The sequence below is a fragment of the Centruroides vittatus genome, unplaced genomic scaffold, assembly GCF_030686945.1.
Source record: "Centruroides vittatus isolate TY-2023 unplaced genomic scaffold, ASM3068694v2 contig_754, whole genome shotgun sequence".
In the NCBI taxonomy this organism is placed as follows: Eukaryota; Metazoa; Arthropoda; class Arachnida; order Scorpiones; family Buthidae; genus Centruroides; species Centruroides vittatus.
This window is the reverse complement of record NW_027122490.1, coordinates 1,471,468-1,488,082: the sequence shown is the minus strand read 5'-3', so window position 1 is coordinate 1,488,082 and position 16,615 is coordinate 1,471,468. Positions and strand designations below refer to the sequence as shown.

Genomic DNA, 16,615 nt, shown 5'->3' with positions numbered 1-16,615 from the left:
GCTGAAACTTTATTTTTAAATTTAAATGTAATTTATTTAGTTGAAATTTATAAGCACATTTTTATATAATTGAAAAATTTTACATTATTTAATATAGTAGATAATGTGTGTAAGATAATATATTTCTTCATATAATTTTTCATAAAAAGTTTAAAAAATGTTAAGATGTATTATAATTTACTTTTTTAGTTTAGTTTATAATTTTTCGTCTATTATTTGAAACCAAAAGCAAGTTCTAATTAATAATCAATAATTTTTTTATGTTTGCTATTATATTTAAATTGTTGCTACTTTTTTACTTGTTACTCTCTTAATGTTATTTGCATTTACTTTAATTTTTTATTTAAAAAAGAGAACTAGTTTTAAAAAATTTCTAGAAATTCAAATATCAATTCAGTTTATTGAATTTAATAATTGAAAGTTATATTAAATGATAAAAAAATAACTGTTTATCAAAAATAATTATTCAGTTGTAAATAAATTTGTCATTATGAAAAATCATTTTAAGAATGAATTTAGATCATTTCATTGTTTTATTTTACTTTAAAAAGAATAGTAATCATAACAGTAAAAATTTTTATAGGTTGATAGTGATATAAGAGCAGATGTTACTTCAGTTGTTTATAATTACAATGGACATGGTAAGTTCATTTTTATTATGTATAAATAAATATGGAAAATACTTTTTATAATATAAAATTCAGTTTAAAAAATATTGCATAAAAGTACAATTATCTGAATAATTTTCAATTATAAATGTTCATCATCAAGGGACCAATATTATTACTTTTATGTATCCATAAAACTTTTAAGATTTCTGTGTACATTTAAAATAGTACATTTTTGTTTTGATAAACTGTGATGGTGTATAACCTGCACTACAATATAACCTTTAAAAATTGCTAGAACTGAAATAAAATAGTCACAAAACATTCACATAACCCTACAAACTTTGAAGTGACCATTGAAAATATAACATTTATTCATATGCAGTTTAGTAGATATCATCTCAAACATTCTGTTTATTTTTCTATTTCTTCATTTACTTCTTCTATTAGAAGTTTATTGTAGATGTAATTATAAAAAAATGTAATATTGGAAAGATGATGATGATGATAATTGCTAAAATAAACTAAACACTAAACAAATTAAATATGAATAATTTTAATGTCAATAATATCTAGTGACACCAATTTGTGAGAGTCCATTGTTCAGTTCTTATTCATTATCAGTGCTGGATCCAGACAATAACCCAAAAGGAGAGTTCACTCAAAAATAAAAATATTTGAATAATTATAAGAACCTTTTTATTAACATGTGCAACACAACTGTATTGTGGATGGTTCAATACCATATTTTTCATTATAAATGTTTTTAAAAACACTGTTTTGACACAAAACAATTAAAATTTATTTATTTAATGTCAAGAACTCATGCCACTGTAGCCCCTGTATCCATTTGGATCCACTCCTGTTCAATGTAGAGTATGAACATATGTTAAAATTAAATTTGTTTCTATATAGCTTTTTCATAGTTATTACATAGAGAGGAGGGCACTAGTGACAGCTGAAAGCTGGCAAATTGCCAGTAGTGCATTTAGACACTAGAAATGTTTAGACAAAAGAAAAGCTGTTTGATGAATTCATAATAAATTGAAAATTAACGTTGGTAAATAAAACCACACTATTGCATAACTCTCACTTGCTTTCAAATTGCCTTTTATACACAAAATTACAGTTAACTATACAAAATTATAGTATTTTGAAAATATTAAAAATATTGGTTTACTAGTGAAGAATATTCAAAGCTCAAAAAGTCATCATTAAAACTGAACTGCTATAAAGCAAGCCATTGTATTTTCCATAAATTCACTGCCATTACACTCTATTCCCATAATTTCATTGAGATTACATTCTTGGAAAAATAGAATTTGAATGATATGATACTACTGAGATGGTCAACAAAAATATACTTCAAACACAATATTTATTACTTATAAAGAGTGGTCATAAAGCAGGAGCTGACTGAATAGATTTTTAATTAGAAATTAACCAATCATCAAGTAGACTTTCACAACATATTGACAATTCGTATTAAATGTATGTAGTAATATCCGTTATATCAAATAATAAAGATTGATTGATTGATATTAAATATATGTAATTGTTTATCCCTCAAATAACCTTATTATATACAGTAAGTCCTCTACTTACGAACTTAATCTGTTCGTAGTGATCGTTTGCAAGTCGAAAAGTTTGTAACTCGAAAAGACGATGTTTGGTGCAAAAACTCAAATACAACATTGTTTTTACAATTATGTAATGTTTAGGCTACATGAATAATGTTAAATTAAGATTGTTAAAGGGAAGTATAAATTCAAATCAATCACATGTACATTATTTGTTAAAATTACTCATTTAAAACAACTACAAATGTACATATGTATGTACTGTAAATGTTTTTAACGTAAAACTTCAAAAATAAACTTGACTGTAGATAAAAAAATAACCAACTGCACTTTAATAGTAAACAAATGACACTACACACGATTGACACACGACTACAGTCCAAACTCAGCTAAGATCCTCTCACCTACTGTAAAGTACTTAATTTTAGTATCTTAGGAAACCGACTATAATTACGGTCGGTGAAACTTCCGTTAACCTAACGGGTACTTTACGCGGATTTGAGATTAGTTTGCCAGGCCTGGGCTTTTAAGTGTGCACCGAAAGATTAGTAATAATAACGATAAATATCAAGTCAGATCAAAAGTTCAAATATATTTAATTAGCAACTAGAACGTACTACGTACAAATATCAATAATTCCAAACAAAATTTATTAACGAAAATCAACAAGTCAACCCAACAATAAACTTAGCTACTTAGCTTAACTTAATAGTAATTTCCCCTTTGAAAATTCGACAATCAAATACTTAGAAACTATGAACAAAATCTCTTACTAATTAAACGTCTATTCGTCACCTCACTATACGAAGAAAACTATTTCCTCCATCCTTTCGATATCGTCAAATCGTCAATCGAACTCCTCTTTAGCACCTTGGATCGTCCAATTATCAATCTGGACTTCTATCAGAAAATACTTCGCTTTCAAATTAACCTCGCTCTCACAGTCGCCTCGATTTGGAATTCACGTCGGTTTGGAAATCACCTCTCCTTCTTCGGTTAACGTACAGGTTTTATACTGTGAGGTGACGTCACACTTGAGCTGGGTTACTCCTCTTATTTACATACTTAGTTGCTAACATTAACTTTCTGTTCTGGCAGCTTTAAGTTTCCGACAAAGCTTATAAACCGTTTACAAAATATTTATCATAATTTTCTGGGATGTTTAAGACGGTTTATCAAGTATTTCTCTACTAGTGATTGTGGGGACTCCCCCCTCCATTTTTTTTCTGCGGACTGTTACTTCCGCTGGGCAGCGCAAGTGCACAAGATGTTTCCTATGGCGCTTATTTCTCCGTGAGTTGTTTTATCTTCATTTTTCATTACTAACAAGAGAGTGGTGGGGAACCTTCGTCCTAAATAAACATAAACCCCAAACAAAAGATAATAAAACGGAAATAATAATAAAATAAAAATAACGTTCGGACTCAGTTCCTTACACTACCTCTCACACTCATGTTAACCCACCATCTGTCGGCTTTGTCCGTAACTTCGAAAGTTTGTAAGTAGAGGACTGCCTGTATTATAGAAATTCATAATTGAAGTTTAGACTATTTACAAAAATTTATAATATTTTTGAGAATTTATATTATAGAAACTGTCTGTATTATAGAAATTACAAAACTTGATGATTGGTTAATTTAAAAATTATTCTGTGTTGTTCCATTTTGAGATTTAAATGTATTCTGAGGATGGCCTAAATATTTCCAGCCTTTATTAAGGCTGTAAACATTTCTAAATTATAAAATGGTTTTGGTGTCCTTAGCACCATTTTTAAATATAAAATTAGATATGTTGACTTTTGTGCATTTTGAAGATAAAATGTGTGTGTATGTGTTTTATCATTCTAAACATAAATGACTTTTTCCAGAAATATTAGCTTCATATAATGATGAAGACATCTATACGTTTGATTTAAACAATGAAGATGTACTTCAATATAAGCATAAATATCGAGGTCATAGAAATAATCACACAGGTAAAATCAAAAGTTAAACATCTCAAAGATTATAAATTAGATAAAACTATTCTTATTATTTCATTTACTTTTTACAGTTAAGAATGTTAACTATTTTGGACCAAAGAGTGAATATATTATTAGTGGCAGTGATTGCAGTAATATTTATTTTTGGGATTCTGACACAGAACATATTGTCCAATGTCTGAATGGTGTAGAAGCAGATGTGGTAATTGAATTTATCATATTTATTATTAACCTAGAATTTTATAATAAATAAAAAAAACCTGGAATTAACAAGTTTTTATTTATAGGTTAACTGCCTAGAACCACATCCCAGTTGTCCAATATTGGCAACAAGTGGATTACGTTGTGATATTAAAATCTGGATGCCATCTTCAGAAAATCTTCCAAATTACTCTGCAATAAAAGATGTAAGTTAACTAATTTTCATAATAAACATTATGAAAATATGGAAATGTTTATATAGTGAAATCTTAAACTAAACTTTCCTTTTAGAATCTAAAACATGTTTAATCTTTAATTTTTCAAAATGATTATGTTGGAATAATTATAAATTTTTTATATATGCATTTCAAGCATGAAGACATCACTTCTATATGCTTATCTTTCAAAACTTAATACAGTATACTATGAAATATAGTAACTGATACTGGTGAGAACATCATTATCCAACATACAGCTTATGATTTACGACAGAAAGGACCTATCACCTATGTTAAAAATACTTTATTCTACTTCATACAGATCCTAACCATTCTTTTTTGAACTCAAACTCGATTTTTCTCTCCTTGCCACCTGATTCATTACATCTGGTCATCTTGAAAAATAAATAATGGAAAAAACTCTCCAGCCTGCCAACTCACATGCATGTGGAAATACAAACAAATGTCTTTTTAAAAATTTAAACCTATAGTCAACATAAATTTCCTGCATGGAATAATTGAATAGTCAGGCTTTCCTTATAGTCAAGAAAAAGTTTATTTTAAACTGTTCTGTGTTTTAAATTAACATATTGAGGATTTTTATATAATTTTTGTAAATAATTGTAGACAAAATTGAAAAGTATTAATGACATTGTTCTCACTATACTTTATCATATATCTTTTGTTAAAATTGATTCAATAATGATTATGTATTAAATTATTTTATACTTTTTCAGATACAGTGATACCTCTGTTTTTGGACGGATTATCAACAAAAACTATCGGTGAAATCCGAAACTGACAAAAAACGAGGCAATTATGTTCATATGAATCAATGTAAATCAATTAATTCATTCTAGACACTCCAAAATACATACCAAAAACACATTTTATAGCGAATTAATATGATGTTAAATACTAAAAGCAATAAGAAATTAACATAAAAGACTAATTAACATAAAGATAAAAGCATTAAGATTAAAGATAAGATAATTAGTGTAAGATGAAAGCAATGGAATTGTTCGGCTAGACATGTGGAATAATGTCTTGTCTTGTAGAAGCTAGTTGGACATGAGCTTCTAGCTTTCACACTTTACCACTGGGCGATATAGGTATCACCCCGTTGTAAAGTGTGATGTAATTGTCATGTAATAGTAGTTTTATGCATCTATAACGGTCATATCGAGGGGAATAATGCCTTCCAGGAAATACGTTTAAGGGTAACTGGCCCTATTCAGGCATTACAGATGTGGCAAAACCCGGAAAACTTCACGTGGCCAGTCCACCCTGGCAAAGCGTGGAACCCACGACTGAGTGTTCAGGAAACAAAACCATTGGCCAATGGTGGGCCATCGTGGGATAATGTTCACACAACCAGAAATAATGCCACACTGCGCCGGAAAATGTGTGGGCCGCCCTTTGTTTTCACAAAATTAGCAGCAAGGTCACTTGAGCACACTGACGAAATCTGAGGCAATCAACGAAAAAAACCGAGACAAATTTTTCACGAAAAAAATCGATAATAACCAAAATCAACGAAAACCGAGGTATTACTGCATATTATTATATATAGCTGGAAAAGTATAAATAATAATAAGCCTATATAATATAAAGTATAATATAGTATATAATAATATAAAGTAGGGTTTCTCAAACAGGATCCCAGTTGTTTTTTTAACGCCGGGAAATCCCTCAAATTTCTTAAAAGTTCACTTTTTTCTTATTTTGTGTTAAGGTTGAGGAAATTTTGCATATAGAAAGTATAATTAACTCATAAACTATCAGAATACATTTGTATTTATTAATTTTAAACCTACTTAATAGTTTTTTAAATTTTTCTTATGGCATGTTACAAATGGTCAATACGTAGCTTATTTGTGGCAGGACTCTGAAAATTCTTTACTTGTCAGAACCTGTAATATCTGGAATAATTGTGCATGTGCTGTCTTAATTTTTAACCATGCCCAGTAACTTCAATAACTGCATTATGCCAGGTTGTGCAAATTGGTCAAGGATAGAAACGAGTACGAAGTATGCAAGTATGAAGTTTTTGTTCATAAACCTGATTATTAAATCCAAATGAGCTGCTGAATTATCAGATTATAAGCCTGATGTTTCTATTAAAGCAGCCAAGGTAGTCAAATCAAGAATACTAGAGCAAAAGATCTACTACAATCTTGAAAATGAACTAGAAATCTTCCAGGCTACAGGTGAAAAACACATCTGTCTTCTCTTAAATGCATTAAAGACAATTCCACCCACATGAATTGAATCGGAAAGGGCATTCTCGGTAGCAGGCTTTTCATTAGTAAAATAAGAACCAGATTGAGTGATTGGAGTATTGACCATCTTTGTTTTTTAAAATCTTATTATAAAAATTTACAATAATATTTTATTATGTTTTATTTAAAAACAATTACTACTTTTTAAGTTAGAAGTTTGATTTAAGTTCATTTTTTTGAAATTTTCAACTCAAAAGTATTTTTTTGTTGTTGTCATTGTTGTATGCAGTTTCCAGCAAACTTAATAAATTTTTCTATTTGTGAAAATTTATACGTAATTCAAAGGTAATTTTTCATATATATATCTTACACAGCATTATTAATATGACTTTTAAGGTTGCAGAACATATTATAATTATTTTTTATTTTTTAAAGTAATTTATCATTTGATTTCAAGATATTTTGTATATCTTAAAAATAATTAATTCTGTCCAGGGATTTTCCAAGAAACAGTTCACTTTTATCCTAGAATCCCAGGACAAGCAAAAGACTGGGAAATGAGAAACACTAATATAAAGTATAGTAAGCCTAAATCATATTTAATTGTATATACATTTAACATTTCTCAGTTTCCTGTTTTTGTTCAGTTTGTTTATAAACTTTTTATGAATACAAATTTCATCTTTCAAATGCAAAATGTGTTTTAAGACTTCTTTTGCTCTTTTCTTTAACTATAATGTTCAGAATAATTTAACACACGTGTGCATAAATTTACAACAACAAACATGGAACCATTAATTATGCAATAAAATACTGTATTTACTAATCAAATGTTTTTAGTCCTTTTCATTGACCTTCATCAGGAAATACCATATTTATTTGCTTATAAGATGATCTAGCATATAGGACAAGGTGTGACTTTAAAGATCAAAATAAAGAAAATTTGATTTATTAATACGATTTAAGTTTAGTTTGTTTAATCACAAAGAAAATGTCAAATGCTTGTAAATGCACACATTAAAATGCCAGTCATTTTTGCAGGACAAACTTCAAGGAAAAATCTTGTAAAATTGACAACATAATTTATGTAAACTGGACAAAAACCTTTTTCAGGAACTTTTTTTTTTTTAGCCAATGCTTAAGTCAAATTCACTCTTCCTCGATTACACTTATGAGTTTCTCCGAATTCTGATTTCCGAATAATCATTTGTTTTCACATGGGAATGGATTAAAACTTATATCGGGCTCCCGTGTGATTTTGGAATTTCAAATTGGAATTTAATTCAAGTTTTGCTTTTCCTATTGCTATTCATCTTTACTTCCGACAATACACAAGAACGATTCAAACGACCCAGATAAAATACTTTTGTTTTTAAACACGGAGGGTGAGCATCCAGTAAAAATGCAAACACACCATTCACAAAAATTATTGCAAAAATTCAAAGAATTCTTTGCTCGCACATATAGGACAACCTAGATTTTGAAGCAATGAAAAATGAATAAAAACCTTGTCTTATATGCGAGTAGAGTATATACATTATGTAACTTAACACAAAAGAACAAAGCTGCCTGTATTCTAAAAATTGTGTTATTCTGGAAATTATTGTAAAAACAAATTATTTTAATATGTAAATTATTTTAAAAGCATGATCTTGCTGTCTATTAAAAATAAAAATTAAATGCTTTTTTTTAATTAAAGTATAATCTTATGCAATCAAAGTCAATTTTGATTTTATAATGAAATTAAGTTGCTTTTTTAAATATTTCAAAATGTATAAATATGTCATTAGATAATAATTAAAATTTTTAAATAAGTGTTAATAAGGTTAAACAGGTAATCTGAAAATGCAACTGTAGTCAATTATATATATAGATATATTTTTAACTTTTATTTAATATTAATTTTTAAAAAATTGCTTGGTTAATATCTAAAATCTTTAGAATATCTTATAAAAATAATTTATTATAAAACTTCTACTTCGAACCATATTTATTTATTTATTGCGTGAGAATTTGTAAGAGAAGAAATTGTTTTTCATTTGCAAAATTGGTAAAATATTTATGTACTTGTGTCAATAGATTAAAAGATATAATCAATAGGGAAAAGAGAAAAAACATTGTACAGTGGTGCCTCGTATAACGTACGCCTCGAATAACGGACGCTGCGAACAACGGACTTTCCGGCATAATTTGTGACTGCTCCATGGGTGCGTTCTTTAATAGCGGTCGCTCTGCGTCTCCGATACTACGGGAGCGCGCTGCTGTTTGTAGGCATTTAGGAACGACGGTGAAAGAAAGAAAGATGGCAGCGCCCGCACTACGATAGTATCGTGATGGAGGAATCTATAATTCTAAAATATGAGCTTTTAAAGGCAAAAGAAGGGTTCCAATTGTAAAAATTTAACCATAAAATGAATTATTTGTTGAAAGAGCATTCAAAATAGCCTCAAAAAAAATTCGTAAAGACACATCACCGTGTGCGCTAACTCGCGTTTTCACAATTTCTAAATTTTCATTCATAAAACCACATAATGGACCCGGAAACGAAACTATCTGAGCCATGGAGGACGCCATGTTACTTTTCCACCGTAAACTACTGCTACAAGCGGCCGTTTTTGTCGTTCGACGGCGCGCACTCCCACCAGAATTTAGGAACGCGTTCCGCAGGAATTTTTAAACGGATGTCGCTCGCGCAGAGTTACGCGGAGGAATAAAAGAACGCACCCCATGTTCATTTTTTTTAATGATACAGTACGGTTATTTTATGCTGCAGAACGAATTAGACGTTTTAACATGTATTTCTATGGGAAAATGCGTTTCGTATAACGGACGTTTCACTTAACGGACGTGCACCTGGAACGGATTAAGTACGTTATATGAGGCACCACTGTATAGGAAAATTTCTTGATGGATTTATTTAAAAAATAAATGATATATATATATATATTAATGAGAGAGAGAGAGATTAATATATAATGTGGACAACAGTGTACTCAGAGTAAACATGTCACAAACCAAACTATTCTGGTGAAAGTGAAAGTTGTTTTCAAGCTATAATGTGGATAGTAGTCAGTGTGTCTTATTGAGACCATAATACAACTATATTGTATCTTCAACTGTGATTTCAGAAAAATAATTTCAAATTATTTGTTCAAGTCCAGGAATGAATTGTATGAAGATAGCAGATATTTCTTAATTTCAAAATTTTATTATATTAAAAAAAAATTAAGTAATTTTAATTGGCTGATCACTGAAAGTAGGGTAGGCCAACTGTCTTTTTTTTTTTTTTTGTATTATTTCACAATATATGTGTTGTGTTTCAATTTTTATTTTTTAAATATTGTTAGCTATAATATATATATATATATAATACACTAATAATACATAACTAGCTCATTTGATATAAAAAATAGAATTATTAACTTTATAAATATTAATCAGATGTAAATCATTTAAAAACATGTATCAGACAGGTTTAAATAATACATGTTCATCAAGACAACAATTACCATATTATAGCAAGAGATTGTGTATTCTTTTATCAAAATTGATGGATAAATCAGTTGTACTATGATATGATTGAAATATAGTTTAGGTACAGTTATCAAATAAACAGCCTTTAACTTTATGGAATATCAAATTTACTACAATTTGTCTCAACTTCTGAAATCTTTGTTGAACAAAGTTGTAATTAATAACTTTAAACAAAATAGGAAGTAATAGCAATATATTTTTCAAAAAAGTTAGTGCAAAACAATTTTACACTTTAAAAAAAAGCTGATAAAAATTTTTTGAAAAATGAAAGATCTAGAGTCTTATTTCAATTAATATTGTAGTCAGTCTTTCTATCTTGTTGGAATAAATCAGGATGCAATTATGAAATATCTTCAAAATAATTTCTTGATATAATTTTTTTGATGCAAATCGGTGAATATGAACAATATGCTGGTCGTAATCTTTCCTTTATGTAATTGGTCCACTCTGCAATGGAATCAATCGTCATATGAAGGAAGGAAAAATTACCCAATCTAAAATACTCGATTAAAAATCAAAGTGAATTTGAATCCTGATTCAATACAGCAATAAAATGCTAAAACAGAAATTTGGACAGTATTTTCTGGAAAATAATCAAAAATTAAAATTTAATATTCTTTGTGGTCAGTCAAGAAACTATCGGTGCTGTTTATCTTTTTTGGAAGTTGAGGATAATATAAATTTAAAATTATTGGCAAGTACTTTCTCTTAAAAGTCAAATTGAGCGGCACTCAAGAAACCAATTTAAATTTTATAAAATAAATTATTAAAATTGCATATATACAAATCAACAGAATCATTAGTTTTACAAGGTTTCTGCATTAAGTGACACAAAAAAAGCATAAAATTCAGGATCCTTCTTCACAATACAACAAAACAAATAACACACACTTGGTAAAAGACTAGTCATTCATAAACCATTGATATTAACATTAATATAAAATTGCATTTTTCATAAAATGAATGGTTCTTACAAGTTGTTATATCAATACACCAACTTTTTGTTCAAATCCATTTTAAAAATTCATAAGCTGTTCAAAAACATTACTTCAAGTTAAGTTGAATTACAAGAAAATCAAACTCCACTTTCTACAATTAAAATATTTTGTGAAAATTTGTAGATTTGGATTCCAAAAACAATATATGCAACAAGCAGATTAAAATAAGATTTTCTTAAAAGAAAAAGATGTTTGTTTGTTATATAATTATCATTTGCTTAAAAAATTTATTAGCAGCTCTAGAAAATATACGAAATTAAATTTTTTTTATAAATATTTTGCTATGTTGTGTGTTACAAAAACAGTATTAAGATTTCATTTTATTATATACTATAATTATTATTAAGTATCATTATGTCAGTTTCTAATTATCTTAGTAATAAAAGTTTTTTAATTTAGCAAACAAGTGCCAATCTGAGAGAACGCCAAGAAGAGATCAAAAGAGGATACATGGATGGCATCGACAGGCAAATGTTGTCATTCTTTGTCCAGAACATTCGTCTGGCGGCAAGACGGAGAGTAAGCTATAAAAAAAATTATAAAACATTCTTAATTTTCTGTCTGGTAATCGGTTTATAATTTACTTTTAAGGCGAGACAACGACGTCAAGACGATTCCAATTCCAACGACACTGACAGCGAAGACGAACTGGAAGTTCCCCATATCATTCAGTGTACACAAAGTTGAAAAACTGCAATTTATTTATTTAGAAAATGAATGCCCGATGAGATGTTCAAATATATTTTGTTTAATTAATATTTATTAACAGAAGTAATTGTGTAGACTTTCTCTTATTAATATATTCGAGTATCAAATCGATGTATTATTAGTCACTTTATTACAAAATAAACAACATTTATAATTGTACAGTGGAATATGTCACCAAGATAATGTATATTTTTATGGAAATAAACTTTTTTTTTCACTATAAATAAAATTCTATGGAAGTAATCTGCTATATTCTAAAAATAAACTTGATTTCTTGACTGTTTCCCAAATTCTGGCTGCGTAATGAAACCTGAAAGATAAGTTGATTAAACGAATTTTAAGTTTTAATAAGTTTTTATCACGCGAAATTAAAAAAATAATAATACCAATTTTTTTTCGGATAATCAGTGTGCGTCAAGAGACTTCGTGGCATGGAAAGTACTTGACGAATGAAAGAATTCGCTAAACTTTCGAATCCGGGATGTCCAGAATATTCCGTAATAATTTCTTCGCCATTACCTGAAATTATCGAGATTGTTACTGTAATTGTATACTTTACCGATAGATGGAGCTACCATCGTCTACTACTATAATTAATATTATTTAATAAAAATCAGAAAAGACGACCGTCTAAACGTAATTTGTCTATAAAAATCGAATCGATATAACGACCAAATATTAACAAATCAATCTAAAATATTCTAAGTCTTTAGTGAAGGTCATTAAACTTATCGAAAGTTTCTTACACCAACAAAGCTTGGACATCTCTCACTATAAGTACGAAGTAGAAACATTAATTTCTAACCGTCTCTATCAAGGGGTGAGTGACTGTTCGAGGATCGACAAGTGAGGGCAGTTCTGCTGACACCCATCAACACATTTATAGCACCACCCAATTATTTTTATTGGGCAAAGGGGTGCAATTTTTGGAGCCCGAAAGGGCGCTTGTCACTCATAACTAATAGCAATCGATTATGTTTAGCGCTTTCCTTTTAATTAGAGATCGATCGATCGATCGATCCTAATGAATTAAATATCATTAAATCTCTATTACGTAATCTACACTACTGAAAATTTGATACTTTATATACAAATAACTTCATCATCTCTATAATAGCATCACACTGCTACTGGCAACATCAAAATGACACTTATATCATCATACATAAACACACATAGGATCTATATACGTTTAAGAGTGGTGTTGAGGGTCTTGTGTACCGAAATGCATGCCAGTAATGATAAGCCAGAAGTGTCATGTTGATGTTCCAGTAGCAGTGTGATAAGTCTCTGTTATCTCTACTATAGTATTTGAGTTATTAGTTTCAACAATTTTCGAGACAAGAAGTTTTTTATGATATAAGATGATATACAATACCTTACGTGTAAAATCAAGCATTATAAAAACTATTAAGACACTCACGTATACTGATATATACATGGATAAGTATTGTGTAGATTTTTTCCCCTCCTAAATTTTAAAAAAAAACTTCGATATATTGAGACAATTTTCCGCTATCTGTTCTAATATCATTAATAATTACATAAATATCTTTTGAAATCTTAAAATGTTTTCTTTCACATAAATCCTCTCGTTTAATGCTGTGTTTAGAACGAATTAAAGAATTTATAACGTCTGTAATAATTACGCTGTTCACTTTCTAATCAAAATTTATCTATATAATTTTTACGTGCTCATAACAGATATTTAAAAAAAATAAAATTATAACATTATGCAAATACTGTGTTCATTTCTATAAAAAAAAAAAAAAAAAAATCCAAAAGCTTTTCTGGATCATTATAAAATTTGTTGCATTACTATTTCTGTTACAAAATCTCCCAAAATTTAATTATTAGAAAAAAGAATATGATAAAATAATTTATCTCCTTTTACTTTCCCGGCGCTGTTTTATATAACAGAGGATAAGTAAAAAAAAAAAAAAAACAGAAAAACCCGATTATTTTTAATGTATGGATGTTAGTGTTTTTGTGACGCGATTTTGTTTACCCACTTTGAAGCTTAATAATAACTCCTGTTTTTGTCCAAAACTTCTGAAATTTTGCAGGTACGTTTATTAGATTGATGCCATTAAATTTTGGTGATTAAAGGTAGAGGGGAGAGATAATGAAGGTCGTGCGTATCTCCAGTAGGGTCAGACTTAAAGACGATTTTACTTGTTATTAACATTTACAATTTTTTTATAAAACCCATCCCTACCCTCAAAATTAAGCTTTTTGCTATTTTATAATAGTTTAAAATATAAAAAGTTTTTAAAATAAAATATGATAACAGATGATGCCACCAAATGTTGCCGGGAATAGTTGAGCAACTCGTTGCTGGATTTTTCCATTTGCACAGTAAAACAACCAAGATATGAGTTATAGATAGAATTTCTGTGACATTGGCTTTTCTAAAAATTAATTCCACTTCTCCCCAAAATCTTATATCTTATGCTGAACTAATCTGTTACATGCAAAATAATAGTGTTGAATATATTATACTTGTCTTACCCATTTATTGTTTAAATTCAGACCCTATAATTCTTCTTAAGTTAATATCCTAAAATACAGAATATTTTGTATATTGTAACTAGCAAAACTCATTAGTGGATTCTCAACAATGTCCATGTAAGGAATTTTGCTCACATTAATCTTTGCTGTCCTATATTTAATACTTTGCTACATATCTTTATTTCAAACAGATCGATATGAACCTCTTTAAAGTATGTGTTATGGGATTCCCATCCAAATACAGAGACCAACATTATGTTCTAACATAGAGGATGCTGATATGACACAAGCAATGTTCCCTCTAATTTTTTTTGTAGATGAGCGGAACATATACTTTCCTGAGCAAAAAGAAATGTTTGCTGAGCAGATTCTGAAGAAAAAATTTTTTTGAGCATATATATATATAAAATCTTTTTTCCTATAAAATAATTAATTAAAAGTAGAGATTAAAATTCATTTTAAAACATACTTCCATACAAAATATCTTTTGTCAATGATTTAATGTATTTAATCGAAATATACATAGCAATAATCACATTGCAGACAGAGTGAGTAAACAATTTAAATCAGTGTGCATGCTCGCCTGCGCGGCACATAAATTCTCGTGCGTGGCAACAATTTGAGCAGTGCGCGGCTACGCAGCTTAGAGGAAACATTAGACACAAGTAAGTGCGCCAGTAACCTGATAAGGAAATTATGGTATGGTAGATTCAATTTGTAGATATTGATGAATGACAATTCATTCACTCACAAATATGAAAAAATAATATTTAATTATATTTCTGTGAATAAATGAACAAGCATATAAAATTTTATTCAAAGTGATAACACTAACATTTTCTGACAGGCAGTAAGAACATTTCATGAAACAGAAATAAAACTAGGAATTACATAGTTACTGCTTCATATATTTACTACACATAAATATGGTTTTAGTTTGTGAGATAGTAATCTGATAGTTGTTCATAATAAATTCACTGTCCAAACATGATGTTTGGGCACTATAATCCAAAATTAAAGCTATTATTATAATTATGATCAATATTATGATGTATACTGTATTTCCTCAACTCAAAGAGACATTTTATTAGTTCAATTTAGTTCACAATACGTATTGCATATTTTTATTAAAAAAATTAAACTAAATTGTCTTAATTTTCGTTTATACCAGTAATATATAGTAAAAAAAGCTCTATATATATATCTGAAAAGACTGATAAAATTTCAGTCAAGATGAACCATAAGATGGCAGAACTGTCAAACTATGAGTTTGTTGTATGAACAAACTCATAGTTTCACAGCTTTTAACAAATGTTTCAATATATATCTTTTACTTTAGAATGAAACATTTCAAAACTATTGAAGGAGTCACAACTATTTAATATGATTAAGTGCTTTTTGGATTTTACCATTCCATCTTCAGACCCTTACATGGAATGGTTTGTTCTTATTTCATGTTTATCTTAAATTTTTATTGTATATACAGTCAAACCTGTTTTTATGCGCTCTTTTTATGTGCGATTTTTATTTGTGCGATTTTTTTAATGCGAATTTTTAATTTATGCGGTTTTTTTGTGCGATTTTTTATTTGTGCGGTATAGTTGGCGACTAGTCTCGTGCGATTCGTCATGTCTCACGTTGACTTATTATAGCTAAATAAACTTATTATAGCATAAATGCACTTATTATAGTAATATTATTGCATGAATATGCGAAAAATGAAATAATTTACTTTTTAAGTCAACAAAACACCACCTGGACAAAAATATGTAAAACAGACGATAGACCAGACGATGCAGTCAAGTGCTAACATCTGTTGTCAATAAATTCTATTTCGTACGGTTTTGAGTTATTTTCTATGTGAGACTTTTTTTATGCGGTCCCTGTTGACCGCATAAAAAAAAAATTTTTTTAATTGTGTTGCGAAAACTATTTTTTACAGCCATTCGTGAAGTTTTGTGCTATTTTTTTTAATGCGTCTTTTTTAATGCGGTCCCTATCCCCCGCATAAAAACAGGTTTGACTGTATTTTTTGAAGCTACAGTGGTCAGTAG

General features: G+C 28.8%; 2 protein-coding genes and 1 non-coding gene across 3 annotated transcripts in view; 2 read left to right on the top strand and 1 right to left on the bottom strand.

The window, feature by feature from the left end:
* LOC136981415 (DDB1- and CUL4-associated factor 8-like) overlaps positions 1 to 12,061 on the top strand; it is a 43,899-nt gene extending 31,838 nt beyond the window's left edge. Inside the window, exons 7-12 of the mRNA XM_067277734.1 lie at positions 584 to 641; positions 4,056 to 4,163; positions 4,241 to 4,371; positions 4,457 to 4,576; positions 11,742 to 11,861; positions 11,934 to 12,061. Coding sequence (XP_067133835.1) covers positions 584 to 641; positions 4,056 to 4,163; positions 4,241 to 4,371; positions 4,457 to 4,576; positions 11,742 to 11,861; positions 11,934 to 12,029 — 633 coding nt within the window. The 3' untranslated portion in view covers positions 12,030 to 12,061. The remainder of the gene's footprint in view (positions 1 to 583; positions 642 to 4,055; positions 4,164 to 4,240; positions 4,372 to 4,456; positions 4,577 to 11,741; positions 11,862 to 11,933) is intronic.
* Positions 12,062 to 12,252: 191 nt separating this feature from the next.
* LOC136981421 (nonsense-mediated mRNA decay factor SMG9) overlaps positions 12,253 to 16,615 on the bottom strand; it is a 41,481-nt gene continuing 37,118 nt past the window's right edge. Inside the window, exons 12-13 of the mRNA XM_067277739.1 lie at positions 12,437 to 12,569; positions 12,253 to 12,360 (exon numbers count right to left, since the gene is read on the bottom strand). Of these exons, the coding sequence (XP_067133840.1) occupies positions 12,282 to 12,360; positions 12,437 to 12,569 (212 nt within the window). The 3' untranslated portion in view covers positions 12,253 to 12,281. The remainder of the gene's footprint in view (positions 12,361 to 12,436; positions 12,570 to 16,615) is intronic.
* Positions 12,854 to 12,984, top strand: LOC136981447 (U4atac minor spliceosomal RNA). The gene has a single exon (XR_010881710.1). It is a non-coding gene; the product is annotated as a U4atac minor spliceosomal RNA (small nuclear RNA).